We start from the raw sequence: 26,878 nt of genomic DNA, 5'->3' as shown, positions 1-26,878 counted from the left end.
GTATTTTATGGTTCTTTCACATCACAATTATCACTTTCCTATGCTTAGATTCATGATAACAACAACAACAACAACAAAATCAGTATAATCCCACATAGTGGGTCTGGGGAGGGTAGTGTATTGTGTACGCAGTCTTAACCCTACCTTGTGGAGATACAGAGGTTGTTTCCAATAGACCATCGGCTCAGAGAAGCATAAGCACCACATTAAAGAAGAGAAAAACAAGAAGCGCAACAATTAGAAGGCATGTAAAAGAAGCACAAATAACAACCAAATAATCAGGTGACCGCAATGAAAGAAATGACCGGTAGTCATAGAAATCTAATGCCAACAGAATACTAAAGTACGTACTAATACTACCGGTACGATGGGAAGAACACTAAACTAACTACCCTACTACCCTAATCTTCGACCTACACACCTTTCTATCGCGGGTCATGTCCTCGGTCAGTTGAAGTTATGCCATGTCGTGCCTAATCATCTCACCCCAATTCTTATTCGGCCTACCTCTACCTCTCCTTAGGCCTTCCAATGTCAACCTCTCACACTTCCTAACCAGAGCGCCTGTGCTCCGCCTCCTCACATGTCCAAACCATCTAAGTCTCGCTTCCCGCATCTTGTCATCTGCTAGTTTGATAGTTAAATAGTAATAAATAACCCTAATCTCATATGTATTAGGAGTATGACATGTATTATATATATAGGGCTCATTGTATCATTGTCAATATTAATTAACAATATATTTTTCTCCTGTGCATTCTTACATCCTCAATTGGGGCCACACCAACCCTGTCTCGTTGTGCAGTTACCAGCGAGTCCGGGATAGTCACCATGCCATTTATCCGGTGACTTTCAGGCTCTTTTTTTGCGAAATCCCTCCGGTGGGATTTTTACGAAAAATAACACCACCAGCAGGTGCGAGTTTCTCAGGCGACCAAACCCCAAAAAACCACACCGGTAGAACAAGTCCACGCGCTCTCAAGCGCCTCCAGATCTTCTGACACCGGCGGCGCGTCAGACTCACGCGCCGGCGCGTGAACAGTGTTCCGGTCATCTTTTTGGAAAATTTCTTCAGGACAGTCCTATTTTCTAGTAATTCCGACCAGGCCCATACTGTTTTCTTTTTATTCCGAGCACTTTGAGATTTTTCCGGCGTGAACAGTAAGTTTTATGTAAAGCATAACAGTAATTCCTTGAAAAATTTTGCTTTTTTCCGGCACAATATTATAATGGCATTCGTATCAGAAGCCTTTAACTCACAATCCGTTGGATCCAATGCATTGTGTGAGAAGGCACGGGAGAAAATATGATATATTGATATTGTGTGTTCAATACAATACAAGAGGTCCTTATTTATAGCTATACTATACAAGGACATATTACTCCTATTCCAATGTGGGACAAGACTACATTACGTACATATTTAACACTCCCCCTCAAGCCGGTGCATACACATCATATGTACCGAGCTTGTTACACATGTAATTAATACGAGAACCAGTAAGAGACTTAGTGAAAATATCTGCTAGTTGATCATTCGACTTTACAAACTTTGTAACAATATCTCCTGAAAGTATTTTTTTCTCTGACAAAAGTGGCAGTCGATCTCAATGTGTTTAGTCCTCTCATGGAACACCGGATTTGACGTAATATGAAGAGCAGCTTGGTTATCACACACTAGTTCCATCCTGCTGATTTCTCCGAACTTTAACTCCTTGAGTAACTGCTTGACCCAAACTAACTCACACGTTGCCATAGCCATGGCCCAATATTCGGCTTCGGCGCTAGATCGAGCAACTACATTCTGTTTCTTGCTCTTCCACGAGACCAAATTACCTCCTACTAGAACACAATATCCAGATGTAGATCGTCTATCAAAAGGTGATCCTGCCCAATCAGCATCTGTGTACCCAACAATCTGCTCGTGGCCTCGATCTTCGAATAGTAATCCTTTGCCTGGAGCTGACTTTATATACCGAAGAATACGAACAACTGCATCCCAATGACTATCACAGGGAAAATCCATAAACTGACTTACAACACTCACCGGAAAAGAAATGTCAGGTCTAGTCACTGTGAGGTAATTCAATTTTCCAACCAACCTCCTATATCTCGTAGGGTCTCTAAGAGGCTCCCCCTGTCCAGGCAGAAGCTTTTCAGTCTGCAACCCATCATGATTGACGTGCCACGTGAAATTTTCCATAGGAAAGTCAAGCTCCCAAGTGCCACTCGCATGTAAAGCAGACATCTCGTCAATCATAGCTCGTCGCCATCCAGGATGAGATAGTGTCTCACCTGTAGACTTAGGAATAGAAACAGTGGACAAAGAAGATATAAAAGCATAATGAGGTAACGACAGACGATGATAACTTAGACCAACATACTCAGGATTAGGATTAAGTGTGGACCGTACACCTTTGCAGAGTGCAATTGATTGACTAAGAGGAGACAAGTCCGCAGTAGGTGCAGAATCTAATGCAGGACGTGAATCACCTAAGCCTGATGTTGGATGTGGACAACGATGATAAGTCAAGAGTGGCGGAGCTGCAGAAGGTTGAACTGGATTATGTGGAGGAACTGGACCTATAGGTGATGGAACTGGAGCTATAGATGGTGGAACGGGAGCTATAGATGGTGGAGCTGGAGATGTAGAGGAAGATAGATGGGAGATAGCGACTGAATCTCCAAAAGAAGAGACTGGTAGTACCTCAGAAATATCTAAGTGATTACCTGGACCTGTGAAGTATGATTGGGTTTCAAAAAAGGTAACATCAGCGGACATAAGGTACCGCTGGAGGTCAGGAGAATAGCATCGATACTCCTTTTGCGTTCTCGAGAAACCAAGAAATACGCACTTAAGAGCACGGGGAGCTAACTTATCTGTTCCTGGGATTATCACTACGATTGATGAATAATCCCATGAGATTTCATAAACTGCTGAAATGGGGAAAACAAATACTCTCGGGCATTATCACTACGAAATGTGCAAATAGAAACCCCAAATGGATTTTGATTTTCAGCGTGAAAGGTCTGGAAAATAGAAAACAACTCAGATCGATTTTTTATCAAAAATATCCAGGTGCACCTAGAATAGTCATCAATGAAACTGACAAAGTAGCGGAATCCTAATGTAGAACTGACCCGACTAGGACCCCAAACATCTGAATGGACTAAAGTAAAAGGTGACTTTGTCGATTATCAATACGTCGAGGGAAATGAGAGCGAGTATGCTTACCGAGCTGACATGACTCACACTCTAGAGCTGACAAGTGAGATAAACCAGGTACCATTTTCTGAAGTTTTGACAAACTGGGATGTCCAACCGTTTATGAAACAAAGCTGGTGAATCAGTAACAGGACAAGTTGGTGATGGAAGACAAGATGTGAGTCCATGTGATTTAGCAAGGATAAGGTAATAAAGTCCATTTGATTCACGTCCGGTATCAATGATCCTCCCTGTACTGCGTTCCTGTATAAAAACATGATCATCAAGAAATAAAACGGCACATTTAAGTGATTTGGCTAGGCGACTAACAGCTATGAGATTAAAAGGACTATTAGGGACATAAAGAACTGAATCTAAAGGTAAGGAAGAAATTGGGCTTACTTGACCTATTGCAGTTGTCATGGATTGAGACCCATTGGCCATTGCGACTCTTGGGAAGAGATTGAGAATACGAAATAGTAGTGAAAAGAGATTTGTTACCAGAAATATGATTTGATGCACCTGAATCAATGACCCAAGACATAGAGGATGAAGATTGAGAGACACAAGTCACGCTATTACCTGTTTGAACAACGGAAGCTATCTCATAAGATGTCTGCTTACCTGTTTTGTACTGAAGAAACTCAATAATCCGCTAAAGAAACCATCCGACTATTCGAAGTATTGGTTCCCATGTCGCTACAATTAATAGTAGTAGGGTTAACTTGAAATAGTGGAAATTAGTAACTCCTTTGGGAAAACTGAAGAAATCGCTAAGAAAACATTGTTTCTCCACTGGAAACTTAACATTGTTCTGCGTGGAAAACACTTTTCATGCCAGAAATAATGTAGCAACCGGAAAAAATTCAAAGTGGTCGGAATGAAATAAAAATAGTAGGGTAGGATCGGAATTACTAGACGACCCAACTGTTCTGAAGAAACTTTTTCAAAAAATGGCCAGCAGTCCACTTCTGAAATCACTGTTCACGTCGGAAAATATAAAAGTGGTCGGAATTTGGTGTAACCTGGATGGGTAGGCTCGGAATTGCAAGGGGAACAATCTGTCCTGAAGAGTCGTCGCCAAAAAATGGCCGCAAGGTGGCCCACGCGACGTTGGAACTTCGCCGGAAAAGTTTCTTCCGACAGCTACAGTGCCGCCGAAGATTTTCACTGGGGTTTGGTCGCCGGACAGTGACTACTCTTGTGGCAGTATTGGATTTTGCACAACACTGACCGAGACAAAGCAGAAGCAAAACAACTTTGAAAAATCGCCGGAAAAAAAGGGTTTCGGTGACTAATTTCACTTCCCGGAATCGCTGGAATTTATGCATAGCGATAAATCTTTCACGATAGCTCTGATACCATGTGAGACGGCACGGGAGAAAATATGATATATTGATATTGTGTGTTCAATACAATACAAGAGGTCCTTATTCATAGCTATACTATACAAGGACATACTACTCCTATTCCAATGTGGGACAAGACTACATTATGTACATATCTAACACATTGAATCCAATCCAGATGGTTTCTTTACCGGATTATATTGAGTTCCTTCAGTACAAAGCACGTAAACAGACATCTTCAGGATTAGCCTCCGTTGTTCCAACAAATAGTAGCATGACTTGTGTCTCCCAATCTTCAACTTCTGAGCAGTGTTTTGGAAAGCGTTAAGCGCAAAAAAGCGACGAGGCCTCGCTTCACCGAAGCAAAGCGAGAAGCGCGAAGCAAAGCGAGAAGCGCGAAGCAAAGCGAGAAGCCCGAAGCGAAGCGCGAAGCGCGCGCTTTTTTCATGTGAAGCGCAATTTAACACACAAATAAAAAAATAAGCATAGATAAATGGCTAAGAACAGTGAGCACTAGCAGAAAAATAGAGCAGAAAACAGAAATACAGAAAACAGAGCAATAAAACCAGAAAAACAAAGCATAGTTTTAGGGCACAAAAAATAGAGCAATAAACCAGAAAACAGAGCATAGTTTTAGGGCACAAAAACAGAGCAATAAAAAGTGAAAAAAATAGAAAGAAGAAGAGAAAAATAGGGCAGAAGAACAGAGCATAAATTAGATGTCTAGAACAGAGCAATATAAAGTGAAAAAAATAGAAAGAAAAAGAGAAAAAATGAGTCGAACAGAAGAAGAAGAAGAGAAGAGAAGAAGAGAGAACAAGAAACTTACAGAGAACGGGAGAAGAAGCAGTCGTTGGAGCAGCAGTCGTCGCTGGAATTGGAGCAGCAAAAGAGCGTATGTTTATTTGGAAACTGACAGTTTATTTGCCAAAAATTTTTAAAAAAAAACCCTAGCAGATGCCTTCACGTCGCTTAAGCACGTTTTTTTGCGCTTTTTCCATCGTGGCGCTTCTCGCTTAAGCGGTTAAAGCATGAGCTTTTTTTTATGTGAGTCGCTTTTGTAGCAGAAAAACGATAGAACAGCGCCTCGCGTCGCTTCAGCTCTTAAAGCGAGAAGCGGGTGCTTTTAATAACACTGCTTCTGAGTCTTGGGTCATTGATTCAGGTGCATCTGATCATATTTCTGGTAACAAATCTCTTTTCACTAGTATTTCATATTCTCAATCTCTTCCAACAGTCACAATGGCCAATGGGTCTCAAGCCATGGCAACTGCAATAGGTCAAGCAAGTTCACTTCCTTACCTTTAGACTCAGTTCTTTATGTTCCTGGCTCATAGCCATTAGTCGCTTAGCCAAATCACTTAAATCTGCTGTTTTATTTCTTGATAACCTTGTTTTTATACAGGAACGCATTACAGGACGGATCATTGGTACCGGCCGTGAATCAGATTGACTTTATTACCTTATCCTTGCAAAATCACATGGACTCGCATCTTGTCTTCCTCCAATAACTTGTCCCATTACTGATTCACCAGATTTATTACATAAACGGTCAGGACATCCCAGTTTGTCAAAACTTCAGAAAATGGTACCTGGCTAATCTCATTTGTCCACTCTAGAGTGTGAGTCATGTCAACTCGGTAAGCATACCTGCTCCCATTTCCAGCAACGTCTTGATAATCGAGTAGAGTCACCTTTTACTTTAGTCCATTCAGATGTTTGGGATCCTAGTGGGGTCAGTTCTACCTTGGGATTCCGCTACTTTGTTAGTTTCATTGATGATTATTCCAGGTGCACTTGGATATTTTTGATGAAAAATCGATCTGAGTTGTTTTCTATTTAACAGACCTTCCACGCTGAAATTCAAAATCAATTTGGGGTTTCTATCCGCACATTTCGTAGTGTGATAATGCCCTAGAGTATTTGTCTTCCTCATTTCAGCAGTTTATGAACTCTCATGGGATTATTCATCAAATATCTTATCCGCACACATCCCAACAAAATGGGGTAGCTGAAAGAAATAATAGACATCTTATTGAACTGCTCGTACCCTACTCATACAATCTCATGTTCCGTTGCGTTTTTGAGGATGCAATTCTTACATCTTGTTATCTTATTAATCGTATGCCATCTTCAGCTATCCAAAATTAAGTTCCATTTTCTGTCATGTTTCCCCACTTACCTTTGTTCTCTCCTCCACCCCGTGTCTTTGGGAGTACGTGCTTTGTTCATGACCTTACTCCAGGAAAAGATAAGTTAGCTCATCTTGCTCGTAAGTGCATATTTCTAGGTTACTCGAGAAAGCAAAAGGGATATCGATGTTATTCTCGTGACCTTCAACGATTTCTTATGTCTGCTGATGTTACCTTCTTTGAAACTCAATCATACTTCACAAGTCCAGTTAATCACTTAGATATTTCTGAGGTGCTACCAGTTCCTTCTTTTGGAGATTCAGTCCCTATCTCCCATTCATCTTCCTCCATAGCTCCAGTGCCACCACCGAGTCCAGCGCCACCACCTAATCTAGTTCCACCAACTATAGCTTCAGTGCCACCACCTAGTCCAGTTCAACCTTCTACAGCTCCACCACTTCTGACTTATCATCGTCGTCCGCGCCCAGCATCAGGCCCAGCTGATTCACGTCCTGCACCTGACCCTGCTAATACTGCGGACTTGTCTCCTCTTAATCAACCGATTGCACTACGAAAAGGTATACGGTCCACACTTAATCCTAATCCTCATTATGTCGGTTTAAGTTACCATCGTCCGTCATTATTCCATTGTGCATTTGTGTCATCTTTGTCCTCTGTTTCCATCCCTAAGTCTACAGGTGAAGCACTATCTCATCCCAGATGGCGACAGGCTATCATTGACGAGATGTCTGCTTTACATACGAGTGGTACTTGAGAGCTTGTTCCTCTTCCTTCGGTAAATCGACTGTTGGTTGTCGTTGGGTGTATGCAGTCAAAGTTGGTCCAGATGGCCAGGTTGAACGACTTAAGGCTCGTCTTGTTGCCAAAAGGTATACTCAGATATTTGGACTCGATTACAGTGATACTTTCTCTCCCGTGGCTAAAATTGCATCAGTCCGCCTTTTTCTATCCATGGTTGTTGTTCGCCATTGGCCTCTCTATCAGTTGGACATTAAGAATGTTTTTCTTCACGGTGACCTTGAGGATGAGGTTTATATGGAGCAACCACCTGGTTTTGTTGCTCAGAGGGAGTCTAGTGGCCTTGTATGTCGGTTGCGTCGGTCCCTCTATGGTCTAAAACACTCGCCTCGAGCCTGGTTTGGTAAGTTCAGCACAGTTATTCAAGAGTTTGGCATGACTCGTAGTGAAGCTGATCACTCTGTATTTTATCGACATTTTGCTTCAAATTTTTGTATTTATCTGGTCGTTTATGTTGACGGTATTGTTATTACCGGCAATGATCAGGATGGTATTAGTAAGTTAAAGAAACATCTCTTTCAGCACTTTCAGACTAAGGACCTGGGGAGATTAAAGTATTTTCTGGGTATTGAGGTCGCTCAATCTAGCTTAGGTATTGTGATCTCACAACGAAAGTATGCCTTAGATATTCTTGAGGAGACAGGAATGACAGGTTGTAGACCTGTTGACATTCCGATGGATCCGAATTCTAAACTTCTGCCAGGACAGGGGGAGCCTCTTAGCGATCCTGCAAGATATAGGCGGTTGGTTGGTAAATTAAATTACCTCACAGTGACTAGACCTGACATTTCCTTTCCTGTGAGTGTTGTGAGTCAGTTTATGGATTCTCCCTGTGATAGTCATTAGGATGCAGTTGTCCGCATTCTTCGATATATAAAACAAGCTCCAAGCAAACGCTTATTGTTTGAGGATCGAGGCCATGAGCAGATCGTTGGATACTCAGATACTGATTGGGCAGGATCACCTTCTGATAGACGTTCTACGTCTGGATATTGTGTCTTAGTAGGAGGAAATTTGGTGTCTTGGAAGAGCAAGAAACAGAATGTGGTTGTTCGGTCTAGTGCAGAAGCAGAATATTGAGCAATGGTTATGGCCACATGTGAGCTAATTTGGATCAAACAGTTGCTCAAGGAGTTGAAATTTGGTGAATTAGTCAGATGGGACTTGTATGTGATAATCAAGCTGCTTTTCATATTGCGTCAAATCCAGTGTTCCATGAGAGAACTAAACACGTTGAGATAGACTGTCACTTTGTTAGAGAAAAGATACTTTCGAGATATAATGCTACAAAATTTGTGAAGTCGAATGATCAGCTTGCTGATATTTTCACCAAGTCCCTCACTGGTCCTCGTATTAGTTATATATGTAACAAGCTCGGTACATATGATTTATATGCACCAGCTTGAGGGAGAGTGTTAGTTTGATAGTTAAATAGTAATAAATAACCCTAATCTCATATGTATTAGGAGTATGACATGTATTATATATATAGGGCTCATTGTATCATTGTCAATATTAATTAACAATATATTTTTCTCCTGTGCATTCTTACATCCTCAATTGGGGCCACACCAACCCTGTCTCGGATAACTTCATTCCTAATCCTATCTAACTGTGTGCCCGCACATCCATCTCAACATCCTCATTTCTGCTACATTCATCTTCTGGACATGGGAGCTCTTGACTGGCCAACACTCAGCCCCATACAACATAGTCGGCCTGACCACTGCTCTGTAGAACTTACCTTTAAGTTTTGCTGGCAGCTTCTTATCACACAATACACCGGAAGCAAGTCTCCATTTCATCCATCTCGCCCCAATACAATGTGTGACATCTTCGTCGATCTCTCCATCCCCTTGTATAACAGACCCAAGGTACTTAAAACTTCCTCTCCTAGGGATGACTTGTGAATCCAGCCTCACCTCCCCTTCCACTTCCTAAGTCACCCCACTGAACTTACACTCCAGGTATTCTATCTTAGTCTTACTCAACTTGAAACCTTTAAACTCCAGGGTCTACCTCCACATCTCTAACCTCATGTTAATGTCGCATCGTGTCTCGTCAATCAATACAATATTATCTACAAATAACATGCACCACGGCACCTCCTCTTGGATAAGCCACGTCAATACGTCCATTGCTAGGGCAAACAAAAAGGGCAAAGAGCCGACCCCTGGTGCAACCCTATCATGACCGAGAAGTGATCCAAGTCCCCTCCTATTATCCTTACCCTAGTCTTAGCTCCATCATACATGTCCTTAATCACCCTAATTTAAGCAACCGGTACACCTCTAGCCTCCAAACATCTCCACAGGACCTCCCTCGGGACTTCATCGTATGCTTTTTCTACGTCGTTGAAAACCATATGCAAGTCCATGTTCCTCTCTATACTGCTCCATCAATCTCCTAACAAGGTGAATGGCTTCCGTAGTTAAGCACCCCAGCATAAACCCAAACGGGTTCGACACACTCCTCCTCGCCCTCTCCCAAACTTTCATAGTATGGCTAAGCATCTTGATACCTCGATAGCTGTTGCAACTTTGGATATCACCCTTGTTCTTGCACACAGGAACCATTGTACTCCACCTCCATTCATCGGGAATTTTTTTCGTCCTTAAAATGACATTAAATAATCTAGTGAGCCATTTCAAGACGCCCTGCCCGTACTCTTCCAAAACTCCACCGGGATTTCATCTAGTCCGGTAGCTTTTCCCCTGCTCATCTTACGCATAGCCCCCTCGACCTCCTCAACTCTAATCCGCCTGCAATATCCAAAGTCACAACGACTCTCGGAGGATTCCAATTCCCCCAGCACGACTCTCCACCTACAATATGCTTAGATTCATAATCTTGGAGAATATCTATGGGCAACTTTCCAATTATATTGAATATGGAATTCTAAGACGGAAATGAGCTTCAAAAGGAGGACTACCAAAGAAGAAAAGATCAACTTTACGGCCTATGCGAAGTTAAGAGTGGCTTACCTTCTACGGTGTTGATGGAACACAGTGAAAGAAAGTGAAACACTGCATTGGAAGAAGCCAAAACTCCACAAAGTATTCAGCAGCCATGATGTGGCACATTAGAAGAACAGTGAGGCGCCGTGTGATTGGACGATAGAAACTTCACGTCACTTTCATATATTATAGATGTGTCACAACATATAATGGTGAGGGACCCATCAGACGACAGAACATTTGAAGATGAATCTTGGATAGAACTGAAGCTACGCTAGAAAGGAGAGTCACGCGTTGCATGAAGAATAAAATTGTCCGAGCTAGCAAGGGAACTGATGTTGTTCGTGAAAAATTAGTATTTGCTATAAATAGAAATTTGTACACTTGTACTAAAAGATCAGTGTTGAGTCCCCCATCGGTGGGACTTGGATTTCTTTGTCTTTTTATATGGTCTTGGACAATCTACACCTCATGAACTAGCTTTTGAGGCTGAGTTAGGCCCAAGGTATTTAACATGGTATCAGAGTCATCCCAATTTATTTTTACCGATGATGAGCCCCCATTTATGTTGTCCACGCTCCACTTTGCACGCCTGGGGCATGAGGGGGATGTTGAGTTCCACATCGATGGGATTTGTGTTTCTTGGTCTCCTTATATAGTCTTGGCAATCCTCACCTCTTCAACTAGTTTTTCGGATTGAGTTTGGCTCAGGGTCCATTTAACAATCAGCTTTCATAGGGAAATGGTACTTATCAGTTGACAGTAAAGATTGAAGAAGTTTTCCAAGCATGGGATAATTAGTTTGCAATTTCTTCTCTCTTACTCATTGCCATTCATGGGATTTATATTTTGAATGCTTGTAATCCTTAATTCCATGAGTAGCTAAGCTTTGTGCTTAGGATTTATGATGAATCCTCGAACGTAACTATGTACTGAATGTGATGAATACACACAATTGTTAATGGGTATTTGATTAGATGCTCTATTTGGCATTATTAATTTGGTACGGGCTCTACTTGAAATGTTTCTAGACTATACTTGACTTGAGAAATGAGAATTTGAGTTGGAAATGGAATAGGGAAACTACACCAATTGATTAAAAGATTAATTAGGGATTTAGTGACTTTGATATACACACTTCAAAGCACTCCAAAGCGGCTCACTAGTCCAATGGACATTCCCGTCTTTTCTTCCTTGGTTTTAAGTTCCTCCTTTCCACTTATTAAAAAGCTCGACACCTGCTGCACCTTTTTTAGACATTATCGTCTCTTTTATAATATATTAGAGCAGTAAGAGTTTTCCTTCCTCTTCCATCTTTCCCCTTATTGAATTATGTAACTATCTCATCTAAAAGGTCTTCAACTTTTAGAGAGAGTATACCTTTATTTACTAAATTATGTCTTCGCACGGTCCTTTACGTGTGCGCATAATTCTCTTTCATGGATCAAGCATGTGAAATGCCTTTTGATAATGGGTGGTGGTGAAACTTGAACGCGGGACATTTGCCTGTTCTTATACCATGTTTACTTGTATGACCATCTCATCAAAAAGATTAAGTTGTTATAGAGCATATGTATGACCTTTGCTTGTTCTTATACCATGTTGACTTGTACGACCATCTCATCTAAAAGCTTAAGTCATTATAAAGCTATGTTTTTATTTACTTCATTATGCTTCAACACCCCTCGCCCTCTTCTCCTCCCTATTCCTTCCCACCTCATCTCCCTTTCTCCTCCTAACTCCGTCTTCTTTCTCCTTCTTCCTCTCCCCTTATCCCCCCCTTATCCTCGTCTCCATCACCCATTTCCCCTCAAAAATCTCGGTTTGGAACTCCCAATACAACCATAGCCTAAACCATGCTTATCGTCTTCAATAACTACCGAATTGGGATTCTCCCTCCTCTGCTCTCAACACCTTAATCTTAGATACATTAGACATGCTACACATGACATCCCCAAAACCTCACATACGTTCCCTATCATCGCTAGAGATGTGTTGGAACTCCAGCTATGTTAATGATATAATCCACTCTCCTTTGTTGCCCTGGCTTCCACACATAAAGTTCACTTACTCCATTATCACAATTTTACGAATTATCTCCCCATCCATCTTGGCCTTCATAGGACTCTGATGGCTTCCTTTTCATTGGCAAAGCGAAAGAGGAACCTGGAGTCCCTATCAGCCAGAACTTAAGGCCCCTTCTTAATTCTTCAAGCCTACATTGCCCAGAAGATCACAACTTCCGACGAACTGACCATTTAACGAAGCCTTCAACCAAGCAAGTTATCAAAAAAATTCTCTTTTGTGAGTATTCATGAGGCACATAGAAAATAGGTTCTTTTTCCAATTTTCTACAGCTTCCGTCCAAGTCTAGCACTAGCCATGTTAAAGCATCCTTGTATGTAAGTGGCTTGAGCTTGTGAGACATTAAAGGGAAAAAAACCATCCTTTCTAGCCATTTCATAAATCTTTGCTATCTGCTCGTTTTACCATGGGTAGACATGGGCGACGCCCAAATGGGTCAATCCATATGAGGAGTCAACATGCAAACAGTAAATACCTCATTGGAAAGTGGTTAGAATCTGACGCACAAACTGGCAAGTATAGTAAACTCGTCGAAGTTCTCTTCTCGGCATGTGAAGGAGCGTAGGGTCGCTGGTAGGGTTGAGCCTGGTTGGGTTTATGGGCTTAAGTTGCACCACTGCTCCAAGGCCGTTGCTGTGCCAAAACTCTTGTGATGCTGAAATGTTCAATTCATGTTACTGGAGAGTTCGCTTGTGTTCAGGTTCTCCCTCCTTCAAAGGTCATATTTTTAGAGCTCACTACACTCACCACAAAAGTACAACAATAAGCACAAAAGGCCCTAAACTTTAATGGATAAGTACTCATCACATAGCTTGGACGAAATAACCGCTTTCTTGGGATCAAGAACCTCATGTGGAATGGGTGCAATCTCAAGCTCGGGAACGTGTGGCTTTGGTTCTCTCGCAGGATTCCCCCGTAGTGAAGGAAAAGGATAAACTTGTGCTTATTTCACCAATGGAAATTACAAGCCAAAAAAGTAGAGTACATGACTCACCTCAATGTAGAAAACACCTATGATAATATGTTCAATAGCAAGACCACTAAAAAAAAGAGAATCTAAAATAGGGATATCAAACAAGTATTTAATTAGAAAAGAGAAAAGGAGCCGGGAGATATCAAAGCAACACAAACCTGTATCCAACAGGAACTCCATTGACCCAAGCATAGAAGGCTGAATCAACTGCTTCAAAATGTAGAAATATCCTGCGACCTGTCAAAAAGCAGTTGAAGCTCACATAACATTATTGACAGCCAAATGAAGATAATGAAAATGCATCACATTTTACTTAAAAAGGGATAATGAAAATGCAAATGTCCACATACGCTTATTGTAATGAGTGTGATGAGGATTGAGGACAAAGGTGTAAAGATCAAACCTCAAAGGACTATTTAATAATCAATAAAATACCATAAAAAGGGACCAGAAAGTTTTACTCTCCAATTATCCCGCCTCGAGCATCTTTAACCCTTGGGGCCTTAGGTTTATTGACGAACATGGACATTAGATTGGATGGCAACCCAATCCAATGTCTGGTCACACGTAGGGCATGTGACTGAAGGGGGCAGCTCGTTCTCAACTTGGTGTATACCTGTCCTTGTTATTACTTAGCCATGAAGGGATTTGATTAGAATCTTTATTTTGTAATCGTACACTTGCCAAATGTGTACACTGTACACATTGTAATAGCTATAAATTGCTAACCAAGCTTGAGGGAATTATCATTCAAGCTTTTCTGTCTAATTCTCATTCTCTACAATATGAAATAGGTGAATCTATAAGAGAGAGATGAGATTGGAATAGGAAACAAGCAGTAAACTTTAGGGTGACACAAACTGAAGAAGCATAAAACCTCACCTTCCCACTCTTCTGGAAGGAAGAAAAAAGTTCTGTAGCAGCCAGTGGGATTATCATCTGGAACTGTAGGTGGATTGAAAGCAAATGGATATATTGTATTTGTGTAAATAGGCCGGTCGTACCCATGCATCTGCCAGTTCGAAGGAACTGTATTGATTAGAAAAACACAAAAGTCAGAAAGACAAACCCATCCAAAAGAAAAGTCAGAAAGAGAAAAATGGCTTGCTAAAGACAGATAAGTCTACTAGTAGGTAGTTTCCAGCGTAAACATGAATGTATATCATAAATGAACAAGAAAAAATTAAATAAACAATTAGAAGGGAAAAAAAAGATTACTTTTGTGAGGAAAAGTGTTTTGACAGCTTCATGCATTTGAAGATATTAGTTTTCAAATGCATTAAAATTGTTTCTATCATGCACAAATGTATGGCAACAACAACGAACCCAGTGTATTCCCATCCATCTATCATGCACAGATGTATGGAGATCTATAATATTATGACAAAATTACATAATAATACACTCCATAAGTTGACCTTGCATTATTTTAACCCACTTACAAGTTTGCAAATGTGTAGCCAAATATCAATAATCTTAGATCTGAACTTTTTTTCAGTTTTTTTATTCTCTATATCTTCAAGCGAGAAACATTTCCATTCTCTTTTTTCCTCAAGTTTCTACATACCTATCACAACTACGAAAATTCTAAAACAGATGCGAGAAATCTAAAATCTCGTCTTCTTTAATGCTAATCTTGTTAAATTTTGTGAGAAATTTGGACTGGGTATTGTTTGAACTTATTATAATTAGTCTAAGTAGACTGTATACAAAATTTAGTCATTTAATGGAATTTTGGAATAGTTTAAATGAAGAATTGCAAGTGAAAATCCTACAAAAGGTTCGTCAGATGATACTTATACACTTTTATACAGTACTATATACTTTTATACAAAGGGGTATATTATATATATAGTTGTGTATAAAAGTGTATAAAGATGTATAAGCACAGTAGTAAAAATGTTAGTGATACACCATGTATATAGGTGTAGTAGTTGAAGAAGAAGAAGAAGAAGAAGAAGAAGAAGAAGAAGAAGAAATGTGAGAAATCCACCAAATACCTGTAAATAATGTACCAACCTTGTAAATAATGTATAAGAGGTGTTTATACATTACTTATACAATATTATACACTATTATACAAATGAATTATATTAATGGAGCTTCACGGGTTCTTCTTTTTCGTTGGGCATCTTCTAAAATTCAACTCAAATCTAGCTCAAATCTGCTCCAAATCACTTCAAATTTGAGTTTTGAACTCCCCTTGACGATCCCAATCAATTGAGCCAACACCCAATCCAAACAACTAACAAAATCGAAAAATCCAATTTCTGAAATTGAATCTCCGAATGACCTTTAATGGTGACTCCAAAAATAATAATGCTCTTAAGTGGTATTTTTTCTTCTCATCTTAATAGTGATTATCAACTTTGAATCTGGAAGGAGAATAGAAGAATATATATAATGGTAGAAAATTTTGGGGTGCAAAGTCGTGAAAGAGGAAGAAGAAGAACGAAGAAAAGAAAAAAATAATTAAATAGGGTGGGGTAAGTGGTGAAAAATAATTTTTAGATTATGTACAACCTGGGGCATATCAGATAAGGGTTTCAAACGTAGGCCATTTTTTAATGAACTATTGGGCCAAGTGACAAGGAGCGTAATTCCCCCTAATATTATTCTCGTGGCTCGAATTAACAATTGACCAAAATAGCCTCTCTGTCTCTCTTTGATCTCATTACCCCTTTGTCACATTTGTTGAAAATTGTTTTTTTACACATTTCACCTTGTTTAAGTCCTTACTTATCTTCTCTCAGTCGTGCTAGTATAAAAATTTCTTTCTCCCCTTCTCGTGTAACCCTAGCTTTTGTGTAGACTCTTTTTTAGAAAAAAGAGTGTTGATATTAGATCTATTACAAGGATCCTCTTTCACCGTTGACTATCGCTCCGGAGTTCAGTCAAAACTAACAGAAGTCCAAAACATACAGTAAACTTGAGTGAACATTATGAAAGCGGTAGGGCCTCTCAAGGCTCGTAATCCTCCATTTTGACAAATCTTATGAGTATCACCAAATCAAGCAGTCACAAGTTTTCTGATCACCCAACACAAAATAAAAAGGGTAAAGGGCTTTTCTGGGATTAAAAGGTTAAGCAAGCTTTACACTCCATATCAACTCAAAAGCAAGCAGGCTAGCGGTTCCAAAGTAGGTCGGCAGAATGTCGAGGAAAAAAAACCATCAACTCACCAAGCAAAGGCAATACCATCCAATCATTTCTTGGTGATACACACTTCTTCTAGCAACAGCAATTGTTAATTGTTAGTTGTCAAGTCTGACCCTAGATGTGTGACTTACCACAGGATGGAAGTGTTAAGGAAAAAAATGCCATACATCAATCAACTTTAAAGGTGCTTCATAAGGATTTGCTGAGAGGTTTTTGGTTAACTTGTTCATGCTATTTCACTAAATGGGCCTTCCATGGTGAATGCCTTTTATAGTTTGTCGTTTGAACATATATGAGTGTGTAAATATAGCCGACCGCAACTTGTTTGGGATTGGGGCAAAATTGTTGTTGTTGTTGTCCGTGTGTGTTTTATTTTGTTTAATTCTCTTAAGTTAGGAGGAATGCAGATGAAGAAGACAGAGAAGGGCAGTGCAAAAGAAAAGCTAACAGGAAGCCGCATAATCCGTAAAAATGGTAAAATCACATTTGTCACTCTACCATCATTTTCTTTGAGGAAATCCAATGGTAGATCAGGAACAGCAGCGATTAGTTGTTTTATTTGAACCAAGTTGATGATACCTTAGAAGTTTGAGAGTATATTTGTAAAGTCCAACAATTTACATCTCCAAAAGCCAACATATCTACTATTGAGAAAAACATCCTAATAAAGGAAAAAGTATGGAGGCTATCCGCAAGCAATAGAGGTACTAATAGTAATGGAGAAATAAGTGCTCAAAAAATTCAATCATTCAAGATATTGAAGATCAGTGAAGGGGTATGAGCTGAGCCAGGTACCATTTTTTTTAAAGTGAGTAGCGCTCTATCATACCTGGTATAGTTCCCCATGAAGAATCTTGAAATGAGATATCACAAAAATTCAATGGAATGTCACTAGGGCCAGGAGCCAGCCAGAATTTCCAAAAGCCAGACAAAGATTTCACAAAAGGTAAACCATTAACCCAGTAAGCAGCACAATCAAGAGCTCTAGAAACAGCATCATCATCCCAAACTGCTGATTTTGATGCCAATAGATCTACTTTGTTGCGCTCATTCCAGTATCTCAGAGATCCTAAATAGCAACAGAATATCATTAAAAGCTATGACGTAGGAGCATCAAAAACAATAATCCAATAAAGTAGATTTTAAAAATGATAATCAAGTCTATCAGTAAAAAGTCAAAAGGTGACACAACTTATGGTGTTTATATTTCTTCAACTACCAAACGTTTTTTTTTAAATCAAGAGAGAGAATTTCATTAAAAGGCATCAAGAAGATGCACAGCAAAAATATACAACATAAGAGTGTCTGCTCATGTACAAAAACTTATTGAATAACTAAGGAGCAGATACAATTACAGGGACCTGATTGGACCAACTAAAAAGGCTGATTATACTATTAGCTTTAAGAGTGTGAATAGGAGAGAAATCCCATCAAAGCATCTACAATTCGTCTCATTCCAAATGCACCAAAAAATAGAAGCAGACACCATTTCCCAAGTTTTTTTGATGGTCTTCCCAACTCTCCATGAACACCAGCTCTCATATGCATCCTTAATACTGTAAGGCATGACCCAGGCAAGTCCAAAAACTGATAAAAACATACTCCAAATGCCAGCTGCTACTGTACAGTGAAGAAACATATGTCTCACACTCTCAGATCCCCCTTGACACATATAACATCTATTCACCGTCGGAATGCTTCTTCTGCTAAGGTTTCCTTGAGTAAGGCAGGCCTCGTACAAAGTTGTCCAGGTAAAACGGTAAAACCAATTACTTTTATAGGGAGTTTGGTCTTCCATATAAGTTTCCATGGCCATTTATCCATCAATTACTTGTTGTAGCATAGATTGTCATATCCACTCTTGACAGCGTAGCTTCTATCTTTGGATTCTCCCCATTCCAACCTGTCCTGCACCTGAGAGTTTACCTTTTTTTTGATAAGGTAAATTGTATTAATCAAAAGGGAGAGAACTCCCGTATATTTATACGGGAAGTATACCAAGAAGTAGAGAATTTACATCAGAACATGATTCTCTACAAAAGACGCCCAATCTTCTATACAAGTAGGGGCTATATGAGTGCGCCAAAAAGCGATCAAAGATAAAAGACTATTCTTAAGATGTGAAAAAAGGAGACTCAATCCCCTCAAAAGCTCTCCTATTTATCTCCCCCAAACAATCCACATGAGAGCTAACGGGGCGAACTTCCACGCCTTTTGCTTTCTTCTTCTACGGAAACCGGCCCAGCTATATAACATTTCCTTTACAATGCTTGGCATCACCCATTGAACACCAAAAAGATTCAGGATTGCCCTCCAAAAACCCGAGGCTAACTCAGCAGATCATTTAGCTTCAGCTAACTCAACAGGTCATTTCATCTACCACGCTTATACGAGCCAAAATCAAAATCAGGCTTCATCTACTTTCCTAGAACATAATGATCCCGGGATTGCATTATGGTCCTATTTAACATAAACAGGAGAAGAGTTGTAAGCACTATGACAGTTCACAATCTTCATGACGGGTACTATCAAGAACAGAAGATTTGTTCAAAGACAATGAAGATGGAAGAACATGAGACATGGCAAGTGCAAGGACTCTGGAAGCGCCAGAGACCCTGATATCTTAGGCAAGTTTCTAGCATGTTGTGAGATCATTCAGTCTTATCCGTTAATTGTAAAAACACTGCTTGACAAATAACAAAGGTTTGGGTGTGTGCAGCTTCCAATTGATCTTCATGGCTACTATTGGAAGACTACTTATCTGTTACTCACGGATTATATGGGTATTAGCAGGTCGCAGCAAGCAAACTCACTATTCAACCTAACAACTTTCTTTCAAGAGGATCAGAACATCAGAACTGACTATTTAAGCAATCAATACAGCTTGAAGCAATTGAATGGAGAATTCTGCTGTTTCGGGCAATCAAAAGCGACCAATGGCGAAAACTCAACCATGTATTTACGAAGCCACCTTATAGTTAGTTATGCCAAGTGAGTCAACTGTCCAAACTATGGCCTCCATGTTCTTGTTTCATGTATCAGATCTCAATTATTATCAGGATTAGAAGTGAGGAAAGCAAAACCAGCACTCCCTATAGGATTTTAATGGCTACCACAAATTCTGATTCATCAATATATTCAAAGCAACAAAAGGAAAAGAAAATTCAAAATTTGAAGTCCAATCGATCATCAGTGCAATCAGCAATGTATTGTCTGAGCTCATCACAGTAATCCAAAATATTTCTTATGATAATATCTCAAAAGTACATTTAAGTTCATCTCAACACTAAGCTAACCTGAAGAGAAGCTCCTTAAATCTATCATAAAGGTATTTAGATAAATCCTATTTGGAAAGGGGACAGTAAAGGATGCTTCGTTGAAAAATCATTCTACAAGTTTCTATCAACAATAGAAAACCAAGCTAACGTTGGTTTTGGATACATCGATGAAGGATAAAAGATTCCTTATAAGATATCTTGTTTTACACATGAGAACCTTCAGAAAAGAGGCTATCAGTAGATGTTACTTGTGTGACAAAAACCCAGAAAGTAGTCATATAGTTTTGCTTTGTCTTGTTACACTTATTTCGGCAGCTTTTTTGGAACATCCTGGGATTCTGCTTGGTAATTCCTAAAACTGCACAGGACCTACTCAGATGCTGTAATAGAAGAGGCCTTAACCAGGGCATGCAACAAAATATGGAATACCATCGCTGCTTGTATATGGTGGACAATTTGGAAAGAAAGAAATTTAAAATCTTTTGAAGACAAAGCCAATTCAGTTCTGAAAATAAAGTTTAACTGTATGGTTTTGCTGTATTTTTGGAAACAGGAAACGATGAATGAGGAAGAATCGGTTTTAGAATTCATAGATTTCCTCCAAGGATAGATAGGGAGGCTTTTGCCTTTTGGGTTCATTCCTGTACACTGTATAGTGTATACAGTACAGCACTTTGCCACTTTCTTAGTGCTGATTGGTTCAAAAAAAAATTATAATAATAATAATAAACCTCTCAGCTACTTCTTGCGATTTCAAAAAAATAATAACAACAAATCTCTCAGCTACTTCTCTCTAATTAACATCTAATTTCACTGCAATAGGAACATAAACTGCAACAACCCCAAAAAAAAAAGTATCGACAAAATAAATGAACAATACAGCTAGTTATTTGTCACAATAACATTGTAAGCTTCAATTCTACTCATATCAGTAAACAAAATCATTGATAGGCATAAGAGCAGAACTCAAACAAGAACACTCCTTAGATGCAATTCAGCATTACCTTCAACTGATTCATGGCAATGGAGTGGGACATGAGAATCTCTTTTCCTCCACTTGAAAAAATTAGGATCTTCCCATGCCTTGTAACCATTACTTGATGGAAGAACCATTTGACTGATTAAAGAAGACATCACTTTATTTGGAGTTACACCTCTGCAAATACAGATTTATGTCTTTAGCCTTGAAACTCTGAATAAAACAAATGTACAGGATCTCAGCTATTGATGAATCTTGTAAGATGGATCTTCTCATAACCAAAACAAATTATGAATAAAACACATGTACAGATTTATGTCTTTAGCCAGGAATAAAGATCTTCCCATGCCTTGTTAACCATTCCCAGTGAAGATATACCTTCACATGTTTTTATCTATGTAAGTATTTATGTATATCCATGTTAACTGTAAAGTCCACAATAAAAGACAAACTTATAATTTTATTTTATTTTTTTTTGTTTTTGATGAAGTAAGGGAATTTCATTAAATGGCATCTAGAAGATGCATAGCAAAAATTATAAAATAAAGGTATTGTCCGCTCATATACAAAAACTTACAGGACAACTAAGGAGCAGACAAAATCCAGAAACAGTTCAACACTAGTTACAGGAGCCTGATTGAACCAACTAAATAAGTTAATTAAATAAGTGGCTTTAAGAGTGTGGTTGGGAGTTGAAATCCCATCAAAACATCTACGGTTTCTTTCATTCCAAATACTCCAAAAAATAGCACCAGGTACCATTGACCAAGTCTTTTTGATGGATTTCCCAACTCTCCAAGAACACCAACTCTCATAAGCTTCCTTGATACTGTTTGGCATAACCCAGGCAAGTCCAAAAACTGATAAAAACATACTCCAAATATCAGCTGCTACTGAACAATGCAAAAAAAGATGCCTCACACTCTCAGATTCCACTTGGCACATATAACATCTATTCACAGAAGGAGTAACAGTCGGTATACTCCTTCTGCTAAGATTGCCTTGAGTAAGACAAGCTTCATACAATGTTGTCCACATAAAGCCAGCTACTTTTGAAGGTAGTTTGGTTTTCCATATAAGCTTCCAAGGCCATTTGTCGATCAATTCCTTGTTGGAGCATAGATTGTCATATCCTCTTTTGACAGTATAGGTTCTGTCTTTTGATTCACCCTATTCCAACCTATCTTGCACCTGGGAATTGACATTAGCACCTGATAATTTATTGAGCAAACCCAACAGATCATCCAACTCCCAATCTTGGATGTCTCTTCTGAAATGTGGAGCTCAAGCACTATTTTGCCAAACATGTGAGATAGTTGCATCTTTATTACTAGCAAGTAAAAATAAAGCTGGAAATTCATCTTTCAGGGTCTTTGTTCCTAGCCATTTATCTTTCCAGAAAGATATATGAGTCCCGTTCCCTAACTTGAGTGATGACTTGAGCTTGAATTCTCCCCAAAGCTTTGAAATGTGTTTCCAGGGGCCTGAACCATGTGGAGCTCTCCCCCGCCTAGTGCACCAGTTGTTTGCCACCCCATACTTTGCTTGAATAACTGTTTTCCATAGCCCTGAACTTTCCATGTTGTACCTCCAATGCCATTTCATCAATAAACTCTTGTTATGCAAGGCAAGATCCTTTATCCTTAGCCCTCCATGGTTCTTAGGAAGAATAACTCTTGGTCATTTAACTAGATGGAACTTGTGAGTGTCATTGTTGCCTTCCCATAAAAAATCTCTTCTTAACTGACCAAGTCTCCTTTGTACCTTAGCTGGGATTGGGAATAAGGACATGAAATATGTTGGTATGCTATCTAGCACACTATTGATGAGTGTAAGTCTGCCTCCAAAGGATAGGTATTGCATTTTCTAGGAAGCCAGTTTCTTTTCAAATTTTTCAATCACTCCATTCCAGATGCCTTAAGACTTGTATCTAGCTCCCAATGGAGCCCCATATATGATGTAGGGAAAGATCCCACTATACAGCACATAACCTCTGCAAGCTCATCCAGATTTGGGACTGTGTTAACCAGATAGATAGTGCTTTTCAGCATGTTCATGTGTAGGCCTGAAATAGCTTCAAAGATCATCAGCGTGAGATTAAGATATAGAACTTGTGATTTTTCAGCTCCACAAAAAATCAGAGTGTCGTCTACATATAGCAGATGCGACACTATCACAGAATTGCCCTCTTTATTGCCCACCTTAAAACCCTCTAGCCAATGGAGCTGGTTAGCTTTGTCTAACATTTTGCTTAGGCCTTCCATAGCAAGAATGAACAAAAAAGGTGACAGTGGATCTCCCTGTTTGAGGCCTTTTTGGGGAGAGAAAAACCCAACAGGTCCACCATTGATTAGAATTGAGTACTTCACTGTGGTAATACAAAATTTAATCCATCAAATCCAGCGTTCTCCAAATCCATCTAGCTTTGTCTAACATTTTGCTTATAATTTTATTTTATTATTGATAACAAAGAAATCCCTGAGGCCCAAATGGCACACGGTTTGAACTCGATGGATAATAGGCACCATTCTCTACCTTTTTGCGCTTGAGCTTTTGTCCGCGGTCAGTGAGAGGCAGAATTTCCTTTAAGGGGGTTCAAAAAAGAAAAAGTTTAAAAATTAAAAGAGATTGTGGCTAGTGGAAATTGAACCAGCAACTTCATAAAGGTTTGAACCCCCTTAACCACTTAGCTATGTTTTTGAGTTGTATCAAGGGGATTCAAAATATAATATATAGAGGCACAAAACGGATTTTGCTTTATATGTACAATGATATTTTTTTATGAATGGGGCCCCCTTGAGCCCCCTTAAATCCGTCCCTGTCCGCGGTAGGGTTCGAATTTGAATCCTTCACATACACCTAACTCACACAACACGGGTTGTGCTCTTACCACTAGACCAATGCCCTTGGGGCAACTTATAAATTTTTAAATTGGGCGGTTAGAGCTTTATGAAAGGGAGCTTTGGCGTAATTGGTAAAGTTGATGTCATGTGACCAGGAGGTCATAGTTCGAGCCATGGAAACAGCCTCTTGCAGAAATGCAGCGTAAGACTGCGGACAATAGACCTTTGTGGTCCGACCCTTCACACTGACTCTGCGCATAGCGGGAGTTTAGTGCACCGGGTTGTTGGTGCTTTATCAGGTGGGTATATATGTAGTGCACAAATAAGAACATAGCTTAAAAAATTTATACTGCATATTATACAAGCAATATACCCATTTTAGGGATTACATTGACCAATACTCATAAACGTCTTCAAATGGACCATATATCATTAAGTAAATCTCTGTAGACACATAGTATTAGACAAAGGCACACAGAAAATGGGTATTAAAAATTATCCAAAGGATATGAAGTATGGATATACACTTCTTCTTGAAGTTGCCACACTGAATAAGAAAATTGCTTCGTGTGTCAGTACAGGCAAGTGATGAAAGTTCTTAATAGACCATCTAAATTGTTCATAGTTCTCAAAAAATCAAAATAAATCAAGAACAGTTTCAATGGATATTTAAAAGTAAAAGTAGGGACGAAGACTGCTATAGATCTAACTTATTGAGATTCTTACCCAATAATTGAAAATAGCAAAACTCAGACGAATTAGAGATGGGATATTGTGGGGAAAACAATACTAATAGAGAAAGTTGACACTTACCAGTTGCCACTTTGGAAGTGGGGGGCATAGCAGGTGTATGATGGAATATACTGAACGGGTGGCATATGCAAGTTAAACGACTTGTTGCGTGGGTGACCCCACTTTAATATATGAAATTAAAAAGATTTAAGGATAATACATAAGTTCTTTTTTCACTTATCCGAACTTTTTTAGTGAATACCCTAAAACACCCTAATTAGTTACCTATTTAGCTAGCGTTTGGCCATAAATTCTAAATTTGTTTTGAAAATTTTAATTTGGGTGAAGTTTGGTTTGAAGATGAAAATGTGTTTGGACATACGTTTTCAAAACATATTTTCCAACTTTATGTTGGAAAAACATGTATATAATTCCCAAATTTTGAGATTTTGGCCCAAAATAAGCAATTGGGGTGATTTTGGAATTTGGGGTTTGGGATTTGGGATTTTGCCAAAATGTGGGCAAAATTTATGGTCAAATATGAGTTTTGAAAATAAATCCCAAATTTATTTTGGCCAAACGGGGACTTAAACTATTCGGATCCTCAAAACCCCCTTAAACTATATTTTTCTAATATATATTAAAAAATACGTCATTATTTAAACAGTACTATATTTTTCTAGTATATATTCGTTGAACTCTTAGAAATATGTCGGGTACATGCTCTTAATAAACTAAAAACGTGTCATGTGGTACTACACGTAGCTATCTAACTCAGCCTAAAATCCTTCAAAACTATCTTCTTTATTAGTTACCTACTTAAACTATCTAGTGTCCCCAGATTTTCTGAACTATATTCATGCATATAGTAAACCCACACTAAAGGTGTGTGTATAACTATATTAATTTGTCTTTTATACTAAGTATTTGGTGTAGTTTACTCGTGGTGTATTACTCTTGAATGACTGATTTTGGGCTTTAGCCAAAGTAGGATCTAATGCAATGTGTTGTATAACTATATTAACTTGTCTTTTATACTAAGTATTTGATGTAGTTTGCTCATGGTGTATTGCTCTTGAATGACTAATTTTGAGTTCTAGCCAAAGTAGGTATAATGTGATGTGTTATTATTAGTTTTAATTGTGGTTGTACTTTGTGTTAGATTCTTATTGAATAAATATTTGTTTACATTCACTTTACAGAAGAAAAATAAATAAATCTTATTACATTTTTTGAAAAACCATCTTATATTACACAAATTATATTACACAAACAAAAAATCAATCAGCCAGCACGTACATTCTCTAATTTTAGATTACACAAATAAAGTCCAAGAAATTCAACTCCATTCACTATAAAGTGTTGGATTTAATAACATGATTTAAAATGAATATTCTTTCAATAATATGGATTAAAAATGAAAGACGATTAAAGCAAGAAAGAGAATAATAATTTCAGAGAAAACGTGAGAGAGAGAAATTCAAGAGGAACCTATGGAGAACGGAAGAAGAAAGGTGGAAAAACGAAGAAGAAATGTGAGAAAATAAAGAAAAAATACTAGAATATTAAAAGAAATTAAAAAAGTTTAAAAATATTTTTTCTAACAGGTAAGCTTAGTTAGTCATTACATACGATTAGGTGAGGCCATGTGATGGCTATCTTCATCCACCACGCGCCTTTTGGCTAGTCATATATTTTGCTAGATAATCAACGGAGAATTTTTAATATATCGGAGAATATAATTCAGGAGTGTTGACGGCTAATTTTGGTCCTCCCTTTTAAAATTAATTTATTTATATTTAATAATTTACAATAAATATTTTGAAAATATTTTCAATTAACAAATACCTATTTTTTACAAAATTAACTAAGTATTAGTAGTTGTGAAATAAATAATTTAGTATTAGTATTATGTAATTACAAATATACTTACTATTTTAAGATTATTAAAATAACTTTTATATACATCACATAGGATTTATAATTAATTTAACGAATTACTTCTTAATTCTAGTTAATTAGACCACTATGTTAATAATTCGAAATTATTGCCATACTTTAGAAGACAAAGTATTTACAAATAATTAATTACAATAGTAGTATATTTGATAATTATAATTTTACTACTCCCTCTGTTCCAATTTATGTAAACTCATTTCCTTTTTGATCCGTTCCAAAAAGAATGACCCCTTTCTAAATTTAGAAACAATTTAGCTTAAACTTACAATTCTACCTTTAATAAGAAGCTTTTATAACCACACAAATACTCTAGACCCCTTTTTAACATGTTTATGACCACAAATTTCAAGAGCCTTCATTTTTTCTTAAACTTTGTGTCCAGTCAAATATGTTCATATAAATTGGAAC

The 26,878-nt window shown here is 38.5% G+C and overlaps 1 protein-coding gene across 3 annotated transcripts in view; it reads right to left on the bottom strand.

Annotated features, from left to right (window-relative positions):
• LOC107783362 (uncharacterized) overlaps window positions 1-24,683 on the bottom strand; it is a 48,777-nt gene extending 24,094 nt beyond the window's left edge. Inside the window, exons 1-5 of one of the 3 annotated variants that reach the window (XM_075253470.1) lie at window positions 24,593-24,683; window positions 20,962-21,113; window positions 17,509-17,748; window positions 14,403-14,549; window positions 13,679-13,757 (exon numbers count right to left, since the gene is read on the bottom strand). In XM_075253470.1, the coding sequence (XP_075109571.1) occupies window positions 13,679-13,757; window positions 14,403-14,549; window positions 17,509-17,748; window positions 20,962-21,091 (596 nt within the window). In that variant the 5' untranslated portion in view covers window positions 21,092-21,113; window positions 24,593-24,683. Of the gene's footprint in view, window positions 1-13,678; window positions 13,758-14,402; window positions 14,550-17,508; window positions 17,749-20,961; window positions 21,114-24,505 lie in introns of all 3 variants that reach the window. The other 2 variants (XM_075253472.1, XM_075253471.1) reach the window with 2 other exon arrangements.
• Window positions 24,684-26,878: the final 2,195 nt, after the last annotated feature.

Source organism: Nicotiana tabacum, chromosome 5 (genome assembly GCF_000715075.1).
Source record: "Nicotiana tabacum cultivar K326 chromosome 5, ASM71507v2, whole genome shotgun sequence".
Lineage (NCBI taxonomy): Eukaryota > Viridiplantae > Streptophyta > Magnoliopsida > Solanales > Solanaceae > Nicotiana > Nicotiana tabacum.
The sequence above is the reverse complement of the archived record's forward strand: the minus strand, read 5'-3'. Positions and strand labels throughout refer to the sequence as shown.